This window comes from Pongo pygmaeus, chromosome 5 (genome assembly GCF_028885625.2).
Source record: "Pongo pygmaeus isolate AG05252 chromosome 5, NHGRI_mPonPyg2-v2.0_pri, whole genome shotgun sequence".
In the NCBI taxonomy this organism is placed as follows: Eukaryota; Metazoa; Chordata; class Mammalia; order Primates; family Hominidae; genus Pongo; species Pongo pygmaeus.
In genome coordinates, this window is record NC_072378.2 from 47220303 (window position 1) to 47242798 (window position 22496).

Genomic DNA, 22496 nt, shown 5'->3' on the forward strand with positions numbered 1-22496 from the left:
CTCTAAGCAAAGAAAAGTGTGAAAAGATTTATAGTTATCCTGTAGCTGTGAGTGTCATTTAGCAAACTCTTGAAAACTCTAATGAATGGTGGATGGGAGATAACAGAGTCAGGTGCCAGTGACCTCTAATGAGTACCGATGTGAAAAAATATGATAGGAAAGATTTGATATGGGTAGGGCAGCCCAACAGGATGTGTGTGTGTGTGTGTGTATGTGTGTAAGAGTTGCAGCTAACAGTGATATCAGAGTAAAGACAAGACCCATCTCTCTTTGCCTTCCACAATTTCACCAAGGACTGGTTCTGGAATCCCACAATGGATTGAGACATGGGCCTCATCTGGGTCACAGCATCCCTTAGGGCCTAGACAAATTTAGGACAAGTTGACCCATGTGTGGCTCACCAGCTCAATGAAAATCATTAAAAACATTTAAAGATCCTATCTGGTCAAGAGAATAAAAGGAGAATAGAAAAATGGGGTCATAAGAAAGGTATGAGAAGAGAGCAGGAGGCAGAGGAGATGTTCAGATACCAGCCCCCAACAAAAATGGTCACCAACATCCATTCTTCTTTTCTCAGTAATAGAATCCCCAAACTCCAACCGGTCAAATAGTTACTCAGAGTCTAGTTTACATTCTCCTGCTTCCTTTGCAGGTAGATGGGTGATATGGTTTGTCTCTGTGTCCCCACCCAAATCTCATCTTGAATTGTAATCCCCATGTGTGGAGGGAGGGAACTGGTGAGAGGTTATTGGATCATGGGGGTGGTTTCCCACATGCTGTTCTTGTGATAGTAAGTGAGTTCTCATGAGAGCTGATGTTTTTAAAGTGTGGCACACCTCCTTGCTCTCTCACTTTCAAGTCTTGCTACCATGTAAGATGCGCCTTGCTTCCCCTTTGCCTTCCACTATGATTGTAAGTTTCCTGAGGCTTCCCCAGCCTTGCAGAACTGCTAGTCAATTAAACCTCTTTCCTTTATGAATTACCCAGTCTCAGGTAGTTCTTTATAGCAGTGTGAAAACAGACTGATACAGTGAGGTAGTGTGATCAAATTCAGGCCAATGGAATGGAAGCAGGAATGTTGCATGTGAGCTTCTGGGAACCTTTCCTAAAGGAGTCTTGGTGCACACCTGTAGTCCCTTCCTCTATCCTAATGACTGATAACGGGATTAATGGCCAGAGTGAGAGCTGCCAAATGGGGCCACGTGGTGACCTTGGGAAAAGCATATTAAAAAATAGAAAGTATCTGGACTTCTGAGAACTGCACTGAGCCAGGCTGCCACACCAGTCGTGGGCTGCTTATCTGTGTTAGAGAAATCAACTTCTACTTTAAGTCACCATTATTTTGAATGTCTGGTACTGACAGAAAACATGATCCTAATGGATATAATTATATCTATGGGGCCAGCATATGGCTCATACTAAGCCAATCATGATACCATGTACTGCCACATATACACGAACATTTGGAGAAGAAAAGGGTTGGTCTTCTTTTTAAATCTCTATCTATGGGTCTGTGGACCTCATAAATTTCTCTCCTTTGAAGATCTACCTTGGAATGAAATAAATACACTAAGAGAGGCAATAATGTAAAAGGAAGGGCAGAGCCAGAACTCTGAGAACACTGTTTGGGCACCTGAATCTAGCTGTACCTGAAGGTGTACCAATCTAATATCTTTCCCATTATATGGTAAGTGCCCACTTTTGCTTAAACTAGTTTGAATGTGGTTCTGTTACGTGTAACTGAGAAAGCCTTAATTAACACCACTGCTATAGTCATAATTGGCTCATCTGTAAAGAAAAGAAATAATGAAATTAGTTTGAAGATTAAATAAAATTATGTAATATGTAAGATTACCAAAACTGATTTGAAATGCAGACGTGGGGAAGTTAACCAGGCTCACACACTTGTTATGTGAATTATTCACCCATTCTGGCTTCATAATGAGCATGATTTAAACTCAAACCTTGATAAAGTTATGATTTAGGATGTCACGTACCTTTGACATTACTCTCAAAAGCTCTTAACCATGAATTAAATGTGACAATGTAAAAGGCATATGTAGTTTGATTCTGAATAGAACTGGTGTCTAAATCTGTGTTCTATCAAGATCTATCAAGAATTCTGAGTGTTGGATATTATTTAGACACATATGAAGAAAATATGACTTCTCAGAAATGAAGTGTGATTCTGAGGCTGTGTTTAAATATATCAAGTGGAGAATTGAAACATTTGCCCTAATAAATGTGGTTAAGTCACGATGCATGATGTATATATGTGTGTATGATACATATCTACTATAATTTTTATGCACACACAGTATGATGCAAAATAATAAAGACTAACTTTATTCTGTAATAATCGCATGCCAGATATGATTTTGTAGGCTTTATAAGAATTTTATAAGAACCCATGGAGCCTGTACCATTATTATCTCCTTTCACATAGTGTAAATTGAGGCAGAAAGAGTTATTTTACCAAAAGTCAAACTAAGAAGTGGTGGACCTGCAATTGAAAAGCACACAGTTTGGCTCTAGAACCAATGCTCTTAACCACCATACCACATTTGCCAAACTGGCTGTCAATCAATGCTGAAGAACAGCCCAATACACCTGTCCATGCAAAATGAAGCAAAGAATGCAAAGCGTTCAAGTAGCAAATCAGCTGCTGTTTCAGTCTGCATATCATAAGGAAAATCATGACTTAGCTAAATGTATTAGGACAAATGTCCCAAATCTCCACTTGATATGTTTAAACATAGCCTTAGAATCACTCTTCATTTCTGGGAAGCCATATTTTCTTCCTACATGTCTAAATGCCATCCAACACTCTGAGAATTCTTGATAGATCTGAGACGAAAATAAAAACAGCAACACTGGTGATTGAGATCTTACAAGAAGCTCACTTGAATGAAGACTCAAGCTGGGGGGTTGAGATAGCTAAGTTGAGATCTACTTTCAATAAAGCAGCACAGCAGGAATTCTTTGATGTTTCATCAGAGACTTAAAAAGGAAGTAGGCGCACTCTGAAGTTTCCCCAGCACATTGGTCATTATGTCCTGGGCTGCCCCAAGATAGAATTATAAAGTGAGATGAAGCTGAGAGAAGCCTTAACTCCTCCACCCTCTCTGTCACCGTTGTTCTCCTCTCTCATTTTGTGCATTTGAAACTCTTCCTGCTATGGAAGACTACTTTTAAGCAAGTAACTGGCATCAGGTTGCGTAGAGAAGCAATATAAGGAGGTGGATACATGCCCATGTTCTAGGTCAGACACTGCATTTAGATCTTGGTTCTACTGGTCCTCAGCTGTGTGACTGTGGACAAGTTATTTACCTCTCTGTGCTTAGTTTTTTCCTCTAAAAATGCAAAGAAAAAGAATATTTAGTTACTTTTGGTTTGCTACAGAGTTTAAATGAAATTATACACATAAAAATCTTAGAACAGCACCAGAGACATAGCAAGGGCTCAAAAAATGTTGGTTAACATAGTTATATAGTTACCAGCCATTTTCATTCAAGGGTAAATTTAAGTTACTGTGTTTCACCCAGAGGTATATTTGCATACCTTTTCTCTCCTTGAGATTAACCTGAGATTAACCTTCTTAACCTTATCTGTCCTTGAGATTTCTGTTTTTGTAAAAGGAATGTCCAACATGAGGGAGAAGGTGTGAGAGCTATTCCGAGGGTATAGGAGCAACAGGCCAAGGTGCGTGACATCCCCCCAAACTGGGAAGCTGTCTGTCTCATTACTCAAGGCCAGTTCAGCTTGTCCCTCTACTCCAAGGATCAACCCTGCTGGCAGTTGGCCCTGTTGACTTCTCCTGGGTCTTCTCAGATCACACGTTAGCAATGTGTGCTCAGAGGCTAGGGTAGGAACTTGTCATCCAGCCTCAGCTGCTGGCTGGACTGTCAGATTGCCCTGGGATAGCTGCAGATTCATCTACAGATTCATCATGGATTGAAAATGAAAATCCAGGCCAGCAGTGGCTTTCAATGGATGAATTAGGAAAGGGAATAGGGCCACCTATGTTAATCCTTTTGCAGCTGCCTTGATGGAAAAAGTATTAGGTTCCCATGAAACATGGAAGGCACCCATTTTTCTTCCTCAAACGAACTTCCAGCAACCTGTCTGGAATGGGTGAACCAGATCATTTCTGGGGCTTTCAGCTTTGTTGTTAGTGTCATAAATGAGATTCTGTCAGTGAGGGGGGACAGAGAAAGGAAGGAGCTATGCCAGCGAGTATGCCTCAGAAATGTATGCCTGCGTGCGGATGTGCTATGCACACTTGTAAACCGAACAGTCTCTGAGACAGGTCTCAATCAACTTAGAAGTTTATTTTGCCAAGATTAAGAACACGATTGGAAGAAAGGAACACAGAATCACAGAGACAGTCTGTGTCTTTCTGCAAAGATATTTTGAGGGCTTCAGTATTTAAAGGGGAAAAGTGGAGGCGAAAGAGGGAGGGTATGGTCACATTGCATAATCCATGCATTGCTTGAGAAAAGGAGCAGGTAGGGAAATAGTCAGTGATGTATTCATCTCAGTAAATCGGCATTTTACATAAAAGGTGAACCTAGCGTAGCTATCTGTGGAGATATCTGGCCTTTCATCTGTTAGTTATTTGCTTAGCAACAGACGGAAAACGCTGTTTCTTGCATGACTCAGCTTCCATCTTAATTTTTTCCTTTTTGCATAGTGAATTGGGGGCCTGAAATCTCCTTTGCCTTTCACACACTGAAACTACGTGACTGGGATTTCCCTCCCTCCACAGTCCTACGTTGCTTTCTGACTACCCTTTCCCAGCAAGGATCATAATATAAAAGTGTTAGCAGGCGGGAGTGAAAGAGTTTTTCATTCCTGGTTTCTGTTATCCACTATGCCTTGATCTTCGCTCTGTCCATATGATCAAATTACTTCCTGAAGGTAGCCCATTGGGCGCGTCATCCGCGGGACTGACTTTGCCTCCCACGCGCTTCCTGAGGCTGGACCGCAGCGGGGACGCCTCCTCTCATGCCCAGCAGGGGGCGCGCGAGCCTCAGGAGACGCCAGCAGTGGTTGCGGAGTTGCGGTGCTGGAGGCCAGCTGTCACTCCAACCCAGCTGGAGATTCCTGTCGGGAATGCTTGTAATAGGACAGCTGTGAGGGAGCCCCTAGGGCATGGGAAAACCCTCACAGTTCCAGAAAAAAAACAGAAAACGCGTGCATGGCTTTTCTCGGTTAATCAAAGTCCAATTCCTCTTCCTACAACTGCTGGGGTGCCGGCTGGCTGGCAAATCTGGAAAACCCAGGATGGTCCCAATCAAAATCCGAAAAAGGCAGGGCCCAAAGTCATTCCTGGGTTTTATTGTTTAATGTCATCGGAAGTGGGCCGTGACAGCAATCTGCCCACCACTTGCCCAGTCAGGTCCTCTTGCCTTTCATGCTGAGAATAAAGACATTTTTTCCCCCCAGGTTTCTGGGTTTGTTCTGTTTGGGCTTCAGTAGTCACCGACATCTTTCACTTGGCTCTGCATGAGAGAATAAAAACCCCGCAGTGGGAACAGGCTCATGTATCTCCTAACCATGTCCCATGTGTGCAGAGGGACCTGTCATGGACACTGGTGGCCTTTCAACTTCATTTCAAAGTTTACAGGTAAAAGGGGGAAAATGGGTGTGCATAAAATCATTTAAGAATAGACAGGAAGGCTGTGTCTGAATCGTTGGACACCACGACCAAGGCCCCCATGACCACCCCTGACGCATAGAGATGGTATTTGGAGATAAGAACTGGTCTGGCACAGAGCGGGCTTCGGGAGTTGGCCCATTTCCCCTCTTTTCTTCTTCTGTCCACTCCATATTCACTAACAGTGGGAAACTTGGTTTCTGTCTAGAATGTGCTAGAGGATGAATAGAGCCCTCACATCCTTTATATTCATCTATAGGACATGAGGGCTCTATTTTCAGCTGTCAATGAAAATTTCAAGCCATCCTCACACAAATGTTGGAACAGGCATCTGTTTATTTGCCAGACATTTGGCTCTGAAAACTTTACTTCAAGGACCCTTGTTTAAACCTTCTATAACGTGCTGGATCTTTGCACACGGCTTGGGAGTGCGGATGAGGTGAGGGAAGCCATCAGCCCTGACAGCCAGTTGAATTCAGCAGCGAGCTGCTGGCTTCCCCTGTGCCTGGAAGATGGAAAGGATCGTTTGCTGTTTGGAGAATGGAGCTGCATTCTGGGTGACATGCAGAAGCCTGAGCAGCAGCAGCACCACATTGCAAGAAGGCAGACAATTACTACAAAGACAGCTCAAGATCTCATTAGATATTTCATTGTTACAGAATGGAAAGGAAGCATAGCTGTGTGCTGGCGTAGATGATGTGATTTTAAATCCCAAGTCATGATTTTAGAAACCAACAGAACCTAATATTAAAGCTAAACTACCGTCCTCTTGAAATGATGAGACACTACTCCCGTTGCCCTTTTAAAACCACAATCAGAAGGTGTGTTCCCTGTAAGTTCCACCTTCATTTTGAACACTTGAAGAATCAGACTTTTACTGGCCCGGGTCACTGGGTTTTCTCTTTGGGATGAGGAGGCCTTATTTGACTTCACCATCACATGGTACAAAATAAATGCATTCCGCCTACCTGGCATTTCTAGGACCACCTATTTCTTTTTGTCTTTAAATGATTGTGACTTCCTGCTCCATTCACCTCAATAACTCACCCACACCTCCTTTCTATATTTACTAATTGCTGTAATCTTTCTCATCTCCATGTAACTTTTTTTTTTTTTTCTGAAGCATTTCAACTTGGGTCTCTTTGAAATTCTCTATACAAACCACAAAAGGCCGTGACTTCTCACAGTCTTTCTTAATTTCTGGCTTTAGCAACCTACATCCTGAAAACCCCACAGACATTTATTTAACCATTTCCCCATGCAAACAATAAGAAATGGGGGAGGAGGATGGCAGACATCTGGCTTACTCAGGAGATGAAGTGTTAGTCTGGACTTAGAATATTCCCAGAGAATATTCCTGTAATCTGTATTAACTGCTCATTTGTGAATGTTCTAACCTCACAGACTCTGACGTATCAGGACAAAGCCCTTTGCAAGAAACTGACTTAATGGAAAGCTCCTAACGCAAGAAAGTTTAGGCCCAGGGAATGGTCTTTATACACTGAGAGATGTCAGGAACACAGGGAAGCACTGGGCACCTTAGGAACAAAGTAGATCGCACAACTTAATGTGCCTTCATTCTCAGAAATCTGCTACTAATAGCCTTGTAATCATTGCTGATTGAGAGATGGCAACCCCAGGGCCAAGTGAGGCTCCTGCGTTCATAAAATTCTCAGCTTCATAACTGCTCTTCTACAGTTTTGAATTCTACTGTTCATTTTAGGATTTTCTTGGGAAAGAGTAGTGGCTGGGCTAATGTGTATTGCAGTGGGCAGAAAACCAGCAAGTGTTTCTCCAATTATGTGCTTTCATAGCTTTTCTGGAATTTGGACCCAGTGCTGTGGCTTGAAAGGGTGAAGCACATGCATGCATGTATGTGCACATGTGTGCATGTGTGCATGTGTGTATTTGTGTGTGTTGGGGATAAGGGAACATGCCCCAGTTAACGAATGGAGCAGTGGGCCAGATCCACATCCTGTGTAACTCCCACAGGCTCCTGCTATAATGAAAGTTCCCTTCACAGTTGAACACAGTTAATTCCCCAAGGGATCCTGGCTGAAGTGGGTGGAAGTTCAGCGTTTCTTGTCCCACTGAATTTTTGAACATGACAACCACATCCTGCTCCTGATACTGTGTGCTTTCCTTGATTGATCATGTCAAGATAGCCCTGCTAGCATTGTGCTCCAAGCCTGGCTCGATTCTTCTTGATATAACTCCAGGAACCAAACCAGTCAAAGGCCTTCTTTCTCTAATTCTAATTCAAGGGATTTCCCCCAACCCAACCTCTGTCTCCATCTTCTTAGTACCAAGCTCTGCCCAAAGTTGCTCATTCCTGAAGAACATGGCATGCACTTAGAGCATAGCAATGATTTCCTTTAGGGACTTTCAGTAATGCACCATTCATTTGGGACCGGGATGTGACAATTCTCAGGCAAATGTGGGAGTAGATGTCTATGTCATTTGTGAATATGTAGAAATAAAGAGTTCATTTACATGAACTGTCCCACCTCTGTCCCATACCTCGCCTTCCCCATGAAGAAAAGAGAAGCAGAAGTAGAATTTAAGTAGAATTTAAAATTAAAAATAAAAAGAAGATATTTTAAAGGGTTAAAATAGTAAAAGAAAACTCCTTTGAACCTCAATAAAGAAATGGCTGTTGAATCTCAGCCTCTTTTGCCCTATCTTCCTAACGGCTGGGCCCATTTATGTTGCCACACAGCCCACATATCCTGAGTAGCCCCACATCTCTGTTTTTGTCTCATTCTCCTTTTGGGATCGGACTTTTATTTGCAATGTAGCGTTGCTGTATCAATAGCACGGTTAACTCTAATATGGATGCAATTTTCATAAATATTTATATTTTTTAATGAAATACACACCAAAAAAAAGCACACATGCAGATAATTCACAAACAATCCAATCCTTGGGAAAGGCTCTGCCATTTGTTCAACAAGGTCAAGTGTCATTAGGAGCACAGAACAACCGAATGTAAAATTTCTTTCCAGGAGCTTTCCAAGTGGTTGGAATAAACACAACTTAGACCATGCAAAACTCTTAATGTATATTGGTCTGGGAACTTAAAGATGGAAACAGAGAATACATAGGGAGCTATGCAACACACCAAGGGCCATTATCCACAATAACAATAACAGTGACAACAGCAATAATAATATACAATGCTATAAGATTATTAAAATCTATTCTATAATGCACAGAGAAGTACCTGCTTGAAGCCATTAAATATATGAAAGGGTCTGTCTTCAGTGCAATATATCAAATTTGGCAATTGAAGGGTATATAAAATATATATTTTTTGCTTTCAAAATGTGGAACAAACTAAAATATAAGGCTTTTCTGATAAACTAAAAATTTAATCAGCACTTGGATCTAATGGCATATCTTTATAATACTTCCTCTGCAGATACATTCACTTAGTTCAAACCTTAACATACAAAGTTAGCCTCAGGAGGATCATGTTTCCTTCCATTCATTTCTTATAAATATTGTTATCCACTTGAAGTCGTTCTGATGAAGGAATTTCCTCCCTATTTTTTCAGCCTTTTTTTCCTCCTCTTAGCTAAGAAGACATCAGGAAGATGCTGCCCAAAGTGTTAGTTCCCCGTGACTTACTTTCAGTTTCCATTTTTGAGCCATTAAAAAAAATTCTCAATGTTGCACTATCTGAGTGATTATATTAGATCATTAACATGGAAATCTTACAATGTGGCCCTTAATGTTGTTTGTCTTTATTTGTTCCTATTTTCATCTTTCTCTTTTTCTTCTTTTTCCATTTCTCCCAGTTTCCCTCCCTTCTTTCCTTCCTTTCTTCCTTCCTTCCTTCTTAGAATTCACTGAAGTATTTCCTAGGTAGCCTTTTACTTACTACTTTAATCAAAGCTTATCTTTGTGCCCAATGTGTAAAAAGTGAAAATGTCTCTTTGAAATTCTATATTACAATATAGATAGAGAAGTTGGGCCTTGAGGGCTTGAGTTTCACTTAAATACTATACACATGTGGTATCACACAAGGGGGAGGGGGAGGGAACAAACATAAACATAACAATTATTTTTAGTCTGTCTTTACAAAAGAAAGCCTCTTCTCTATGAAAAAGTCTTTTTGGCATCTGCTCCGGAAAACTTGCCCCGAGAACACGTTCCCCATTGCTTTGCAAGGATCTCTTTTTAAAAGCACATCCACTGTCCCCGGGAGGTCACGTAGGTTGGATTATCCTGTTCTTAGTTGAGCAACGAAGAAGCACTGGATGAGTTTTCCAGGGATGAGCTGGTTGCTTCTGGGGTGGAAACATTATACGTTCCTGAAAAACAGAGCAGCAACTCAGCCTTGAAGATAAGCCATCATGAACTTTGGGGTGTGAACATCTCCTAAGGGACCCAGGGGAGCAGTGGTCCAGGCGCCAGGTAAGCTCAGCCATGCCTGGAAACCAACCCATACCTGCCCTCTTCCCAAGACCCAGAAATGCCAGAGAACTAACAGAGCTGCCGTTCTCATGCATGCATGGCAGCCAACAAGCAGTCACTACTTCACATCATACCAGCAGCCAGGTTTCTACAGAGGACAGGAAGATCTCAAGGTGGGAAGCCCTGCACATGCCATCACATGCATGGTCTAGGAACATCTGCATGAGGGAATCTCCCTGGTCCTCTTGGGTTGTGGTGACTTGGGGAAGTTCTTGGGAGGGACCTAAAGGCTCTACTGAAGGTGGAGGTTTGTAAAGAGAGTAAAGGGAAAGGAAAGAGAAAATTATAGGGGGAGAAAAGGCAGGACCAAAAAAGAAGCAGGAGTCAGGAATGTCGACAGAACTGCTGAGAATCAGCACAGCAAGGAAGGCAGCCTCGGAGCAACTGCACAGGCTTGTGTCTGCGGGGTGGTGGGGACTGTGCACAGGGAGTGGGTGGAGAGTGTGTGTCAGGCAAGAAAAGTGTTGAAGTGCCCACCCTACCATCAGATTGCTGAACTGCCACCGCTAACAAGGTTTCCGTCATGGCCTGGGGGGATCTTAGGGGCTGCTGACAACATAAACCAAAGTTACGGTGTTTATGGGGTCCCTAAACATGCCCAATTGGGACTTTCATAATCAGAAGTGAAGGTCCACCCGTTTCATAAGTAATTCATCAAATTGAAGCAGAAAAAAACCCAAGTCCTCTGGAGTTTTAACAGTTATAGGCATTCACAAAATTTGCTTGTATATGAAAAGCCTTCATCTGGAATATTGATGCATTTCTCAACTCTGCATTTATGAGATCTGTTCAGTTTTAAAAAGCTAGAAGAAATCCTGGGGCTTATTTTCCTGTGGGGGGAGGGACAGTGGCATGGGACAGGGGTTTCAATTTGCTAGAATAGCTGAGGTCTGTTGCCCAAAGTTATTAATTCCATTCATTTCATATCTCCAAGGTAGAAATTTAACTGTGAATATTTTTTTTTCAGTGAGATACTGTGGCCTTTGCCAATTTAATCAATAATAGCCGGGTTGACTTAAGTATCAGCAGCACCACCACCACTACCACTATCAGTGTCATCACTAATGCTGAGTAATTACTATAATCCATGTGCCATACTAAGCACTTTATGTATATTTGCTTATTTAATTCTTACAACTCTATGAAGTCATAATTATTACCCTATTTTATAAATGAGGAAGTGAGCTCAGAGAGGTAATATTTCTAACAGAATAGCTAACTTGGGTGATCCCTTACGTAATGCATGCACAGTTCTATACACTTCAATGTGTAACACAAGCACACTTTATAAAAAGAACAAAAAAGGAAAACAAACCTACATAGTGAGATCCTGTAGTAAGATTTTCTAAATGTATTCTTTGCTGCCCCATAACCCTGAAACATGACCTATCTACTCTTATTTAACACAATTTGAGATGAACTCTGTGTTTGACAAGGCCAGCAATTTACAGTTCTCATTTTGATGGATGATATTTTGACAGATAGCTCTCCAAATCATTGTCTAGATTCTCCAAATCTTATTCTTTATGAGTTATTGTAAGTTGCTTAGCAAAGGCATCTGCCCTCTGTACCCACTTTTTGGTAATTTGTGAAAATGTAAGTTCCTCTATTTAACCTCTACCCCAAAAGAGGGCATTTCAGGTAAATGCCATGAGCGGGGTGAAAGAGTAGGGGTGTTGAGGCTCCCCATTTGAGCAAATGTGTTCTGGACAAGCAGGGAGAAACTAGAGGCCACTACTCACCTGTTTTACCAAACAAATTGTTAAATCTCCTTGATATTGGAGAACTCATAGAAAACACAGGTGTGGATGAACCCAGGGATGTTGACTAGAAGAGAGAAAAAAAGGGACAATCACAAAGCAAATTTGTGGAACCAAAGCTGTTTCCATCTCTAGGAGGATTGATTTTCCACCCTCTAGTGGTCACTGCCAGCATCTCTAGTCCCACTCCCAGAGGTCACATTAAAATACTGGAATCTTATCATCTGTATTAGAAAAATAACTGTCAAATATAAGTTTTATTGTTTGTTAGGCTTCTAGTATTTTCTGACATGTGAAAGGCAGTCAGATATATCCAAGGGCAATAGTTATGTTCCAAAATGAACTATAGAAAATTCTATCCATTATTATTCTTCAACTTGTTTTCTCTAATGCCTTGAATCTCCCCAGAAGATTGCTTCTCATTGAACGTTTGATTTCAACCTTAAGTTTATATCATATATTATTTTAAACTCTATTTAAATATGTGGAGTAGCATCTCAATGACAGCTCTATGGCTCTATTTAATAGGCAGAATGACTTGAGAAGCAAAAACAATGGAATGATCTATGCCAAATATAGCTGTTGAGGATGCAATATGTTTAGCCTAATTGATCAAAATCCCAAAGAAAAAATTTAGTACTCTGTACTTCAGAATGCTAGTGGAATACACGATGTTATAAAATGAAAAGTCTCTGCAGAGAAAAGGTTTACCTTTGAGTGCTGTGAAGACCATCTCGACAATGAAAACTTATTCAGCAAAGCTTCCTGTACCTGCATTGTTAAAAAGAAGCTATCGTAACTTCAACATGCCACAAGCACTTCAGGCTTTTCTAGAAACATGAAACTGTCATTGCTCTTACCTTCAGATCCCAGAGGCATCCAAAGAGTAAAATGAATAATCCCTGAGAAAAAAAAGATTGAAAAGAAGTGCATTTTAATTATAGTCTATTGTCCAGCAAAAGAGAAAGTACTGTTAACCTGGTGTTAAATTTGTACTACTTCTTTTTCTATCTGAGTTTATGGAATGAGTCCAGTACAAGATACTGTTCAAAGAGAGGCATTTGGTCCACACCAAGGGACTCTAAATGTTATGATGTTAGGAGGATATTTTCTATTTTCCCATTTTCCTTTAGTTGAGAACCAGAGGTCCTGTTGGTTATGCTGTTAATACACCTCTTGTGTCTACAATATTCCTTACATAGTTGTGATAAGAATCTGGGCTATGGGGTGGGATAACTAGTTCCTTCCAAATGAGGCATATCATGAAGGTCATTATATATGAACTTCATAGCTTGGAAACACAGGCCCAGTAGCAGAAATCAAGGTTCATATGTTCTTGGCACAAGCATTCTGAAAGCAGTATCTCGAGTGCACCTCCAGCCTCTGCCTCTTCACAAGCTCACAGTGGCCTCAATCCTTGGGCAGGTTTTTTTCTATCCTTACCACCTCTCCCTTGGGTGAAACAGAATTAATCACTTCCTTCCTTGTGCTTTAAAAGCTTGCTATCTATACCTCTGTTATAGTTCTTCTAACAAACTGGCCTGCACTGTAGTTAGTTACGTGCTGCAGGAGAGCAAAGAAGATGTTTTTTCATTGTAGTATAATCAAGCAGATTGTCTGGCATTCACAGGACATTCATTCTCTGATTTTTGATGTTTCCAGAGAAGCTGCTATGTGGTACATAGGATTTATCTCATTCAAATGATTATTGAGAACCTACTGTGTACCAAGGTCTCTATCAGGCATAGAGGTATAGTGATGAACAAGAAAGGGGCAATCCCTGTCCTCACAAAGACAGGATTTTCATTTAGGAGATAATAGACTACATCAAGATAATCTTAGACAAATGGGGATTTTCCTTTCACTAGTGTAATCAGTGTATTTAGCAGAGACTGGCAAATGACACTAAATTATAACGTAGGTGATAAAAAGCATGAGGTTCCATAGGATCAGAAGAATGTGTCCTTTCCATCTCATTGAGTTCTCATTATTACTGTTCTTTAGAGCTGAGGCTTCCTCTGGGCTGAAATCCTTCCCCATTCCTACTCTTGTTTGTGTTTCTATCATTAATTTGTCCTGCAGAAATAAAATCTTCCTGAAAGCCCCATACTGTAAAACTCACCTGGAAGACATTGAGGATGGCAAATATGATATGGAACACAAGGTTGGTCCCTGGGAACACAGTGGTGAGACCAAAACCCCAAGTGAGGCCCAAGAGTGGTGTGAGGACCCCAATGCTCTTGCTGATCTGAAACAGGCTGCTCTTCTCCTGCTTGCATGGCTTGTCTCCAATGGAAGGCCTCAGGATCTTGGTGATGACCACAATAGTGATGGTTATGTTCACCACCACAATGATCAGTGCTGGGATGGCGAAAGCCAGCAGGGCCTTGGTGTCCTCCCAGTTGAGCCAACAGACATTCTTCCTCGTATAGACTTCCCGGGGCTGGGTGGCTCCCAGCGTGATGACCGAGATGGCAAGTGGGCAGCCATAGCCAAGACAGAAGGCAATGGCTTTCTGAGTGGACCTGCTTGTTTCATGCAGAATGAAAACCAGGCGATAGAACAGCATGAGGCCCAGTGTCAGCATCCAGAAGAAGACGCTGAGGTAGAAGAAGTGGATGAAGAAGGTGGCAGCCACACAGGCTGTCTTGCAGAGTATGTAGCGATTGTCCTGGATGGCAGCTACCACAATGAACCAGGTGTTGGCGACCAGAAGGGAGGCAGCGATATTCACTATGCAGGTGTGGCGCATATAGGAAGTCCGGTTCTTGGTCACCGATTTCCACACCACAGCTTCCACAACTAGACAGGCCGCCAAGCTCAAGATGGAAAAGCCCACCCCAACATAAGAAATAATATCCAGGAGTATTCCCAGGAAAGAACTAGGATCTGGGGAGTCAGGGGACATGAGGATGGAGAATGATGTTAGGTGGTCACAGATACAGGTGACATTGTCCCCATCACCTTCTTCAACATAGCACCCACTGCTGTCCCACCCCCCTGTGTTGTTGGCAAGCCTGAAGTTCCAGAAGACACACTTTGTTTCGCCACCTGAAGGGCTGTTGTTCTTAAAAGTCATTGAAATCCTGAATGGCATAGTCATATTGTGGCTGACAGTGGTTGTCATCACTAAGCTCTCTGCAAAGTTATTTTCCTGGATATCCTGGGCAAGGATGGCTTGGAGAGTTGGGAAAGCCATGGTGACAATAGACGAATCTGACTGTAAGTTTTCTAGATAGCTCTTGTCAATGACCACATTGCCCCAGAGGTCAAAGTATGGGAAAACAAACCTCTGTTGATAGGCTTTTGGGTGGCTGGACTTGATTACCATGCTGCTCATCTGCACATTAGTTTGGGAGAAGGACAAAGGAGGGCTATCTCCTGACCGTAATGCTTGGGAAAATCTTTCCACTGAATGTAGTAGCTGTGAACTCTGATTGGTCCATTGCTGTTGTAAAACCTTCCAGGTGTTCAAGACGGGCTTGCCAAGGATGACATTAACCGTAGAGAGCACGTGCTGAAAGTGAAATGGTATGGGGTCAAACTAACCAAATTCTTTCAATCATAAAAAAGAAAAAAACAACCTCTTTCTAGAAACTGATTGCATAAAGGTAAGAGGAAATGAGAAAACAAAAATGAGACATCACAGGCAGTGGGGATGTATGACCTTCTTATGGCAGAGTTTAGCAGAGGATGGGTCCCCAAGACTGAAAGATGCCAGTAAGCATTTAGCAATGGTGACAGTGAGAGTCACACCCACTACACACCCTACTCTCTAAGGTCAATTCAGCAGGCTGGCAGGGATATTTACTATTTTATTTTATTTTATTTTAAATCTTAAGCCTGTATTTTTAGTAGAGATGGGTTTTCACCATGTTGGCCAGGCTGGTCTTGAACTCCTGACCTCAGGTGATCCATCTGCCTTGGCCTCCCAAAGTGCCTGTAATCCCAGCTACTTGGGAGGCTGACGCAGGAGAATTGCTTGAACCTGGGAGGCGGAGATACATTTTTCCTGCTGCCCACTGCTCTCCCCGCTGCAGTCCCCTTTCTCCTGAGCACATGTCTGGTTATAGCTCTGGCCTTCCAAGACTATAGCTCCTGCTGACTGGTCCCGCCTCTAAGGCTTCAGCTCTCACTGGGCTCTGCACTATTTCCTCTTTTTCCTAGGAGGTGATAATGGCTTCTAAATGTTGCTGGTCTCTGAGTGCCTCATCACCCTTGGTTTATTTGTTTGTTTGTTAACCCTGTCTTTACCTCTGTAGGTATCCCTTCATTAAAGTGTCTTCATTTGAACTCTTGTAGGTGAATTCTCTATCCTCCCAGAACCTCTATGCTTCCAGAACCTATCCTCCCACGATTCCTTTAAAGTGCACATTTAGTGCTAGACCTTTGAGAATATCATCTTGTATATTCTGAAAACCTTTAATTCCTAGTTTTTCTGGAAAGCAAGTATGAATTTATTCCATTTTAATGAAGAAAATAAAGCAGAGATTCACTAAGAAATATTCTTAAGGTCTCAAAATGAATACTGGAAACATTTCCTAATATCCTAAAAGCCATAGCTGGCAGAACTATCCTGAGCACTGCTCTGGAAAAGACAGAGAAGCTGCAATGGAGAGGAGTTAAGTTTCTTGAATACAAATTCTGAGGGGTGAAAAGGTAAGACCCAAAACTCCTGCAAAGGTTAAGCAAACTCACCATCATCATTTCTGAATTTACTTGGGTTGGAACTGTTGAGAGCAGATCAAGGATGTTAATAATGGCTCCAAGACTCCCAGGAGAAGAGCTGATTTCATGTTCCACTTTGTCTATGCTAGTAGAAAGATCCTTCAGGTATGTAGGGAGCATCTCATCCTGAGAGGGGCTCTTGATCAAAGCCTAGTAAAACAAAAGCCAACACACAAAAAAAATTACCAGTCAATTCAGCTATCGAATCCAGCTGATCCATTCCTGGCAAAATCTCTCACATCTGTTGTTTCCTTTTTTGCTCCATTTCCATAAATATGTCCCATAAGATTATGTGCTTATCCCTTAAGCACTCCATGCATGCTCTTCAGAACAGAATATGACATAAGGCCACACACAGAAGGGGAACAAACATATGTCAACCTGATAGCTAACTGGAACAAAAAAGGGAAGCTAGATGTGATGGCTAGAGAAGTAGGTTAAAGTTGAGTGCAATGGTCACTTGGATAGTCGGCATGGAAGCACAGTTGCTACTTTTCGGTTTTCCTCATATCACTTACCCTGCCGATCATTACAGTGACTGACCCTTCCAATTTTCCAGGGAGTGTTCTGGTTTATACCTTTTCTCCTTGTGTATTTATTAAGAGTGCCCTCTTATATTCTCAAAATGTGTCCTGACTTGGATGACAGATTATATGGTCTACCTGTATGATTACACTACCTGTATGATTACACTTCTGCTTTCTAACTCTCTCTTACTTAATCGCATAGAATAGCTCAAATTCTTTCTTCTATGAAAAGCATTTGATAGATGTTCCAACCCAGGAAAGTTCCTTCCTCTGAAGGCATAAGTATTGGTTTTATATAACATACTTTCATTTGTGGTATCTCCAGTAGTGTCATCTTGTGTTCTAATTTTTATATTGCTCCAATTAAATTATAAGCTCCTTAACAACATGGACCATGTGCTACATTTCTTTACGTTCTTCTCATTCCTATAATTCCTAACATAGTATAAGTCATAAAACTCAGCACACAGTAAGTATCCAGTAAGTATATGCTGAATGGATAAATCAAAAGAAGCATGATAGAGCCGCATAATCCTTTTCCATTGAAAATGTATGTAGGTATCTAGAATTGGGACTTGGGCCCACATCGAGTTCAGATTACAATTTCTATCTTTCTTCATTAGGATAATTTATATCCCTCATGCCTCAGCCATCAAGGTCCAGCTCAGATGCCTTTTATTCTTTTCAAGCAGATCTTCTTATCTTAGCCAAATTAATGTGTATGTAACTACCCAATTTGATTATTTTCTTTATCAAATCAGAGACGAAGATCTGATTTGGCCCATTTACCTTGACAGCACCTATAATCATGCTTTGCACATAGTAAATATTTTAATAAATTTGGTGTGAGACAAGAGGAGAGATAGAACTTAATTAGATGAAACACAAATAAGTATTACCCTTTTTTTCAATTATTTTCCCAGTGGTGAGAGGATTTGGAATTGGTTGTCTGAAGATGTCATCACTGGCTATAACCTCACCAGTTGCATCACCAGAATTTTTTTAATGTAATTCGTGGAATTTTAGGAGTCTAACAACAAACCAAGTGTGGAGGTCCCATTTTTTTACATTGACAGAAGGAAAGGAACTTCTGCCCTATTACATAGCGGTCACCTCTATTATAGGTAAGAGAGGCAGGGTAGTTGCTTCTTCAAAAGCACAAGTTACTTCCAAGTAGTTAGAAAATCTCATACTTGTAAGAGCATCAAGCCCAGCTATTTTTTTTAAAGAAATTGATGAAGCTTGTTTTTTTTTATTGCTCCTTTTTCTGAAAGGATTATAGCAATTTTCTTGATATCAAAATTACTCAAAGGAGAGCAATAAGAGAGAGGATAATACCGCTGCCCCCTGGAGGTATGGAACACATGGTACTGAGAAGTCAAGGTTAAGGTATCTAGCTGGTCTGAGAGCAGAACACATACTTAGTTGTCTTAGTATTTGAATTGAGGCTTTTTTTTTTTTTTTTTTTTTTTTTTGCATTTCTAGGGTTGCATCTCCTTTGGAAATACACAAATAAAAGTAGTTTTGGAACAACACAAAGCAGCTCCAAACCCATTTTCCTAGGTGCTGAGAAATATGATCAGCCAGACAGATCGCCCCACCAAGAGCTCAGAGTGAAAGCTTTAAGGATCACCTTAGCCATCTGGAGCAGACTGTTTATTGGGGCAGAGATGCAGTCATTTCTCTTCTCCTCCCACTGGGAGCCTACACATTTGTAAGTGATGATCCCGCCAATGGGACTGTCAGGGCTGCTGGGAACATTTGAGAACCGGCATAGCTTCTGGATGACTTTCCCCGGCTCTCCGGCACCTATTATGGGATGCTGGCATGTGATGTTTTCCCCTGTGTTGGAAACATTGAAATAAAAGGGATAATTGCAAGGAAGAGACAATATAGTAGAAACGCAGTCAGGCCAAGGTAGAATTTTGATGTTTGAATTCACATTTATCTTTACTTTCAGTCACCTTTTCAGAGCTACCCAATTTCTTAATTTTGCCCCTGATTTTCCAAAGCCCCTCTCTGCTTTCCACATGAACCTGACTTCTGTAATCTGAACTTCCTTTTCATAACAGAATTTTATACCTTCATCTGGAGATTCTTAACTGTGTCATATCAGAATCAGCTGGGAAGCTTTTGAAAACACCAGTGTCCAGGCTAAGTAAATCAGAATCGTCAGGGCTAGGATTTAGGCATCAGCAGGTTTTTAAGCCTCCCTGGTGATTCCAGTGTGCTGTCGAGGTTGAGAATCACTGCCATAATCCAAAGACATAATTGGTAGTAGGAACTCCAGGTACCCATGACCTAAATATTCTAATCAATATATTTAGGCATTTGTTCCTTCTGGTTTCCCTTAGAGGTGATTCTATTTCACCTCTTCTCATGACCAGGCAAGGATGGGGAAATGACACTTGCTGTGGAATCTCTCATGTCCAGTGGACCCTGACTCTGATGAGACCCCTCCCTCACCAACACTTTTCTTTAACATTAAGATCTTAACCACTGTATACAAATCTTAAATAAGTAATATTCTACTAGGAAAAAGAAGCGAAACCATATTTGGTATAAAGAAAGAGGAGAAGGACAAAAATAAGTGAATAAAATGTGTTGGCTAAGATGAGTGATGGGGAAAAGAAGAGGTGACCTTCGCTGCACCCTGGAGGGGTTGTACTTGTGCGTGGAAAGGTCAGATGAAAGTGACTCTAAATTGTTTCCTGTTTTGGTGCCCAGAGGCTAGTTGCCAACATGTGAGAATGACCACAAACTACTCAGTAAACTCAAACAAGCTTGCTGATAACGATCCTTTGTCTATCACAAGTCCTGTTGCTGGGAAGATTTAAGAGGATGAGGAGTTGCTTATGGTAGAAGCCCAGGGTCATCATTTATCCCTTGCCTTAACATACGATTCTCCCTTAAGATGACCTTGTATTAGGATGATCTATCCCTCCCTGCTGCTGAGGGGAGCTCCCCAACAAGGGCTAGCATAGCAATGACTCTGTAAATCATGACCTTTCACCTCAAAGATACTATATGATGGCAAATTGACTCAGTGGTGGCAAAGGATGGGAAAGGCAGCTGCCTATTCTCGAGATTAATTCTTTTCATGTAGCCCTGTCTCAGAAAAACAGTGCAGTGTGGACACCTTCCCTTTGCTGAAATCTCAAAGGATCTCAACCACGTCGATACTGTCCACTTCTATCCGCCTGGTGAACTCCTTTAGCAGAGCTAAGCCACCCACAACATTTCCATTTAGCTCTTACCGTATTACACGTAATAACTTTTTTTTTTTTTTGAGATGGAATCTCTGTCGCCCAGGCTGGAGTGCAGTGGCACGATCTTGGCTCACTGCAACCTCTGCCTCCTGGGTTCAAGCGATTCTTCTGCCTCAGCCTCCCGAGCAGCTGGGACCACAGGTGCATGCTACCACGCCTGGCTAATTTTTTGTAGTTTTAGTAGAGACGAGGTTTCACCGTGTTAGCCAGGATGGTCTTGATCTCCTGACCTCGTGATCTGCCCACCTCGGCTTCCCAAAGTGCTGGGATTACAGGCGTGAGCCACGGCACCCAGCCAATAACATTTTTTTATCACAATTTCTTCCCTAGGCTTGAGGCCAGGGGACATGGCTTATTTCTTTTCTTTTAAATACCCCCATGGTGAGCCCAGGGCCTACCACAGTGAGGGTATTTAACATATGTTTATTGAATGGGGATGAATGAGGGAGTGAATAAATAAATAAGTCCCTGCCCTGACTATAACATCTTAAAGTAATTTAAAACGTTCTTACCAGGAACCAGATTCAGCTTCATAGATGGGCTCCAGACTGAATTATTAGCAGCATTGGTAAAGTGACAATACACATCGACAGTTTTTGAACACCAGGAAACTGAGTTTGCATTGAAATTGTGTTTGTAGCACACTTGTTTTTTGTTAACTTCTTTTGCTGAAGACAGAATTATTGAAAGAATTAAGTCACAACATGAGTCTCTAATGCACAAATTGTGTTAAGATAACCTAATATGAATAAACCTGTCCAAGCTTTCCCCAGGAATGTGCCACATTCATTTTTAACAGGTTTTACCTCTGGCTCTTGAAGTATATAAGCCCACATTTGCATGTGTGCTAGTCAAAACTTCTCCTCTACCATTCATGACTCCAAGTCACACATTTTTGACATTCAGAATGCCTTTTCAGCATCCCACAAATCCTTCTCCCTATCTAAATTTCATCATGTCTGAGCATTTATCCTATTCTGCCTTTACCATATTGGTATATAGTCACCTATTCATGAGTTTGTCTTCTCTACTAGACCACAAGCTCCTGGAGAGAAAGTACCTTGTCTTATTTATCTTTCCATCTCCTGGTGCTCAGCTCATTATCTGGCACATAGAAAGCACTGAATGTATGTATATTAAACACAGAATGTTGAAATGTTGCATATGTCAAAATCCAGATTGATTATATCCCTCTACCATGCAGCCTTCTTTAACGACTACAGTGTTTATTGAGTCCCCACTTTTCTGAACTTCCACTGTTTTTTCAGTCTGTATTATTCTATTTGGATATTTTATATTATATGCATTGCCTTTCATGGCATGGACCCTTCTAGATATTAAAATATGTGCCCCACTTCTTTTTTCTCCCTTTCATTGCCTACTATGGTGTCTTGCGTTGAGTGAGTCCTACAGAATAGTTTTTGAAAGAATGAATGAGCTTGTAAATCCCTCATGAAGTTGTCTGTGTTTTGAGATTTTGGGTTGTGAGCTCATGCTGGTTGACCTTAATCTCTGGGAATCCCTAGGGATCTGTATTAAGGGCACCATCTACCAGAGAGACTTTGATTTTTTTTCTTTTTTTGCTGGTTGACATAGGGTGCTACCAATGGACAACTTTAAACTTAGGTTGGCACTCCTGAACCACAAAGGAAATATAAATTCAAAGCTCAAACCCGAGTGATGACAGGACAACTATATTTCTGGGGGGAAACCTTTTGTCCACCCAGAGATGAGGCCAAGGTCTCAACTCTGGCAGATGAATTTTGTTTTCCTAGCTTAGTCTCTTACTGAATGTGTCACTTTTTGAAGGTCTTGACATTGTGTCAATGGGGTGTGAGTGCCCCATTGTGTGTTTAGGGAGCACAGTCTTTACTTTTCTGCCCTCTGGAGCCTTAAAACCCAAGGTTCTGGGTTTCTGATATTGGCAAAAGCCCATAGGAAAGCTCCAGCATTAGTTAAAGCATCATTTCTATTGTATTTTCCTCTACTTTTTTGGCACTTGGTTATTTCTCACACTTTCTTACATGCTCAATTATGCATTTAGAGAGATTTTCATGGCAGTTTTGTGGCATGC

General features: G+C 41.5%; 1 protein-coding gene across 8 annotated transcripts in view; it reads right to left on the reverse strand.

The window, feature by feature from the left end:
* Window positions 1-8500: 8500 nt before the first annotated feature.
* The window catches only part of ADGRF5 (adhesion G protein-coupled receptor F5), a 102274-nt gene continuing 88278 nt past the window's right edge, over window positions 8501-22496 (reverse strand). For 6 of the 8 annotated variants that reach the window (XM_063666253.1, XM_054492118.2, XM_054492114.2 and 3 more), the window contains 8 exons: window positions 20935-21090; window positions 18787-18995; window positions 16597-16776; window positions 14021-15415; window positions 12759-12800; window positions 12610-12669; window positions 11881-11965; window positions 8501-9975 (listed from right to left, as the gene is read on the reverse strand). In XM_063666253.1, coding sequence (XP_063522323.1) covers window positions 9896-9975; window positions 11881-11965; window positions 12610-12669; window positions 12759-12800; window positions 14021-15415; window positions 16597-16776; window positions 18787-18995; window positions 20935-21090 — 2207 coding nt within the window. In that variant the 3' untranslated portion in view covers window positions 8501-9895. Of the gene's footprint in view, window positions 9976-10620; window positions 10688-11880; window positions 11966-12609; window positions 12670-12758; window positions 12801-14020; window positions 15416-16596; window positions 16777-18786; window positions 18996-20934; window positions 21091-22496 lie in introns of all 8 variants that reach the window. The other 2 variants (XM_063666251.1, XM_063666250.1) reach the window with 2 other exon arrangements.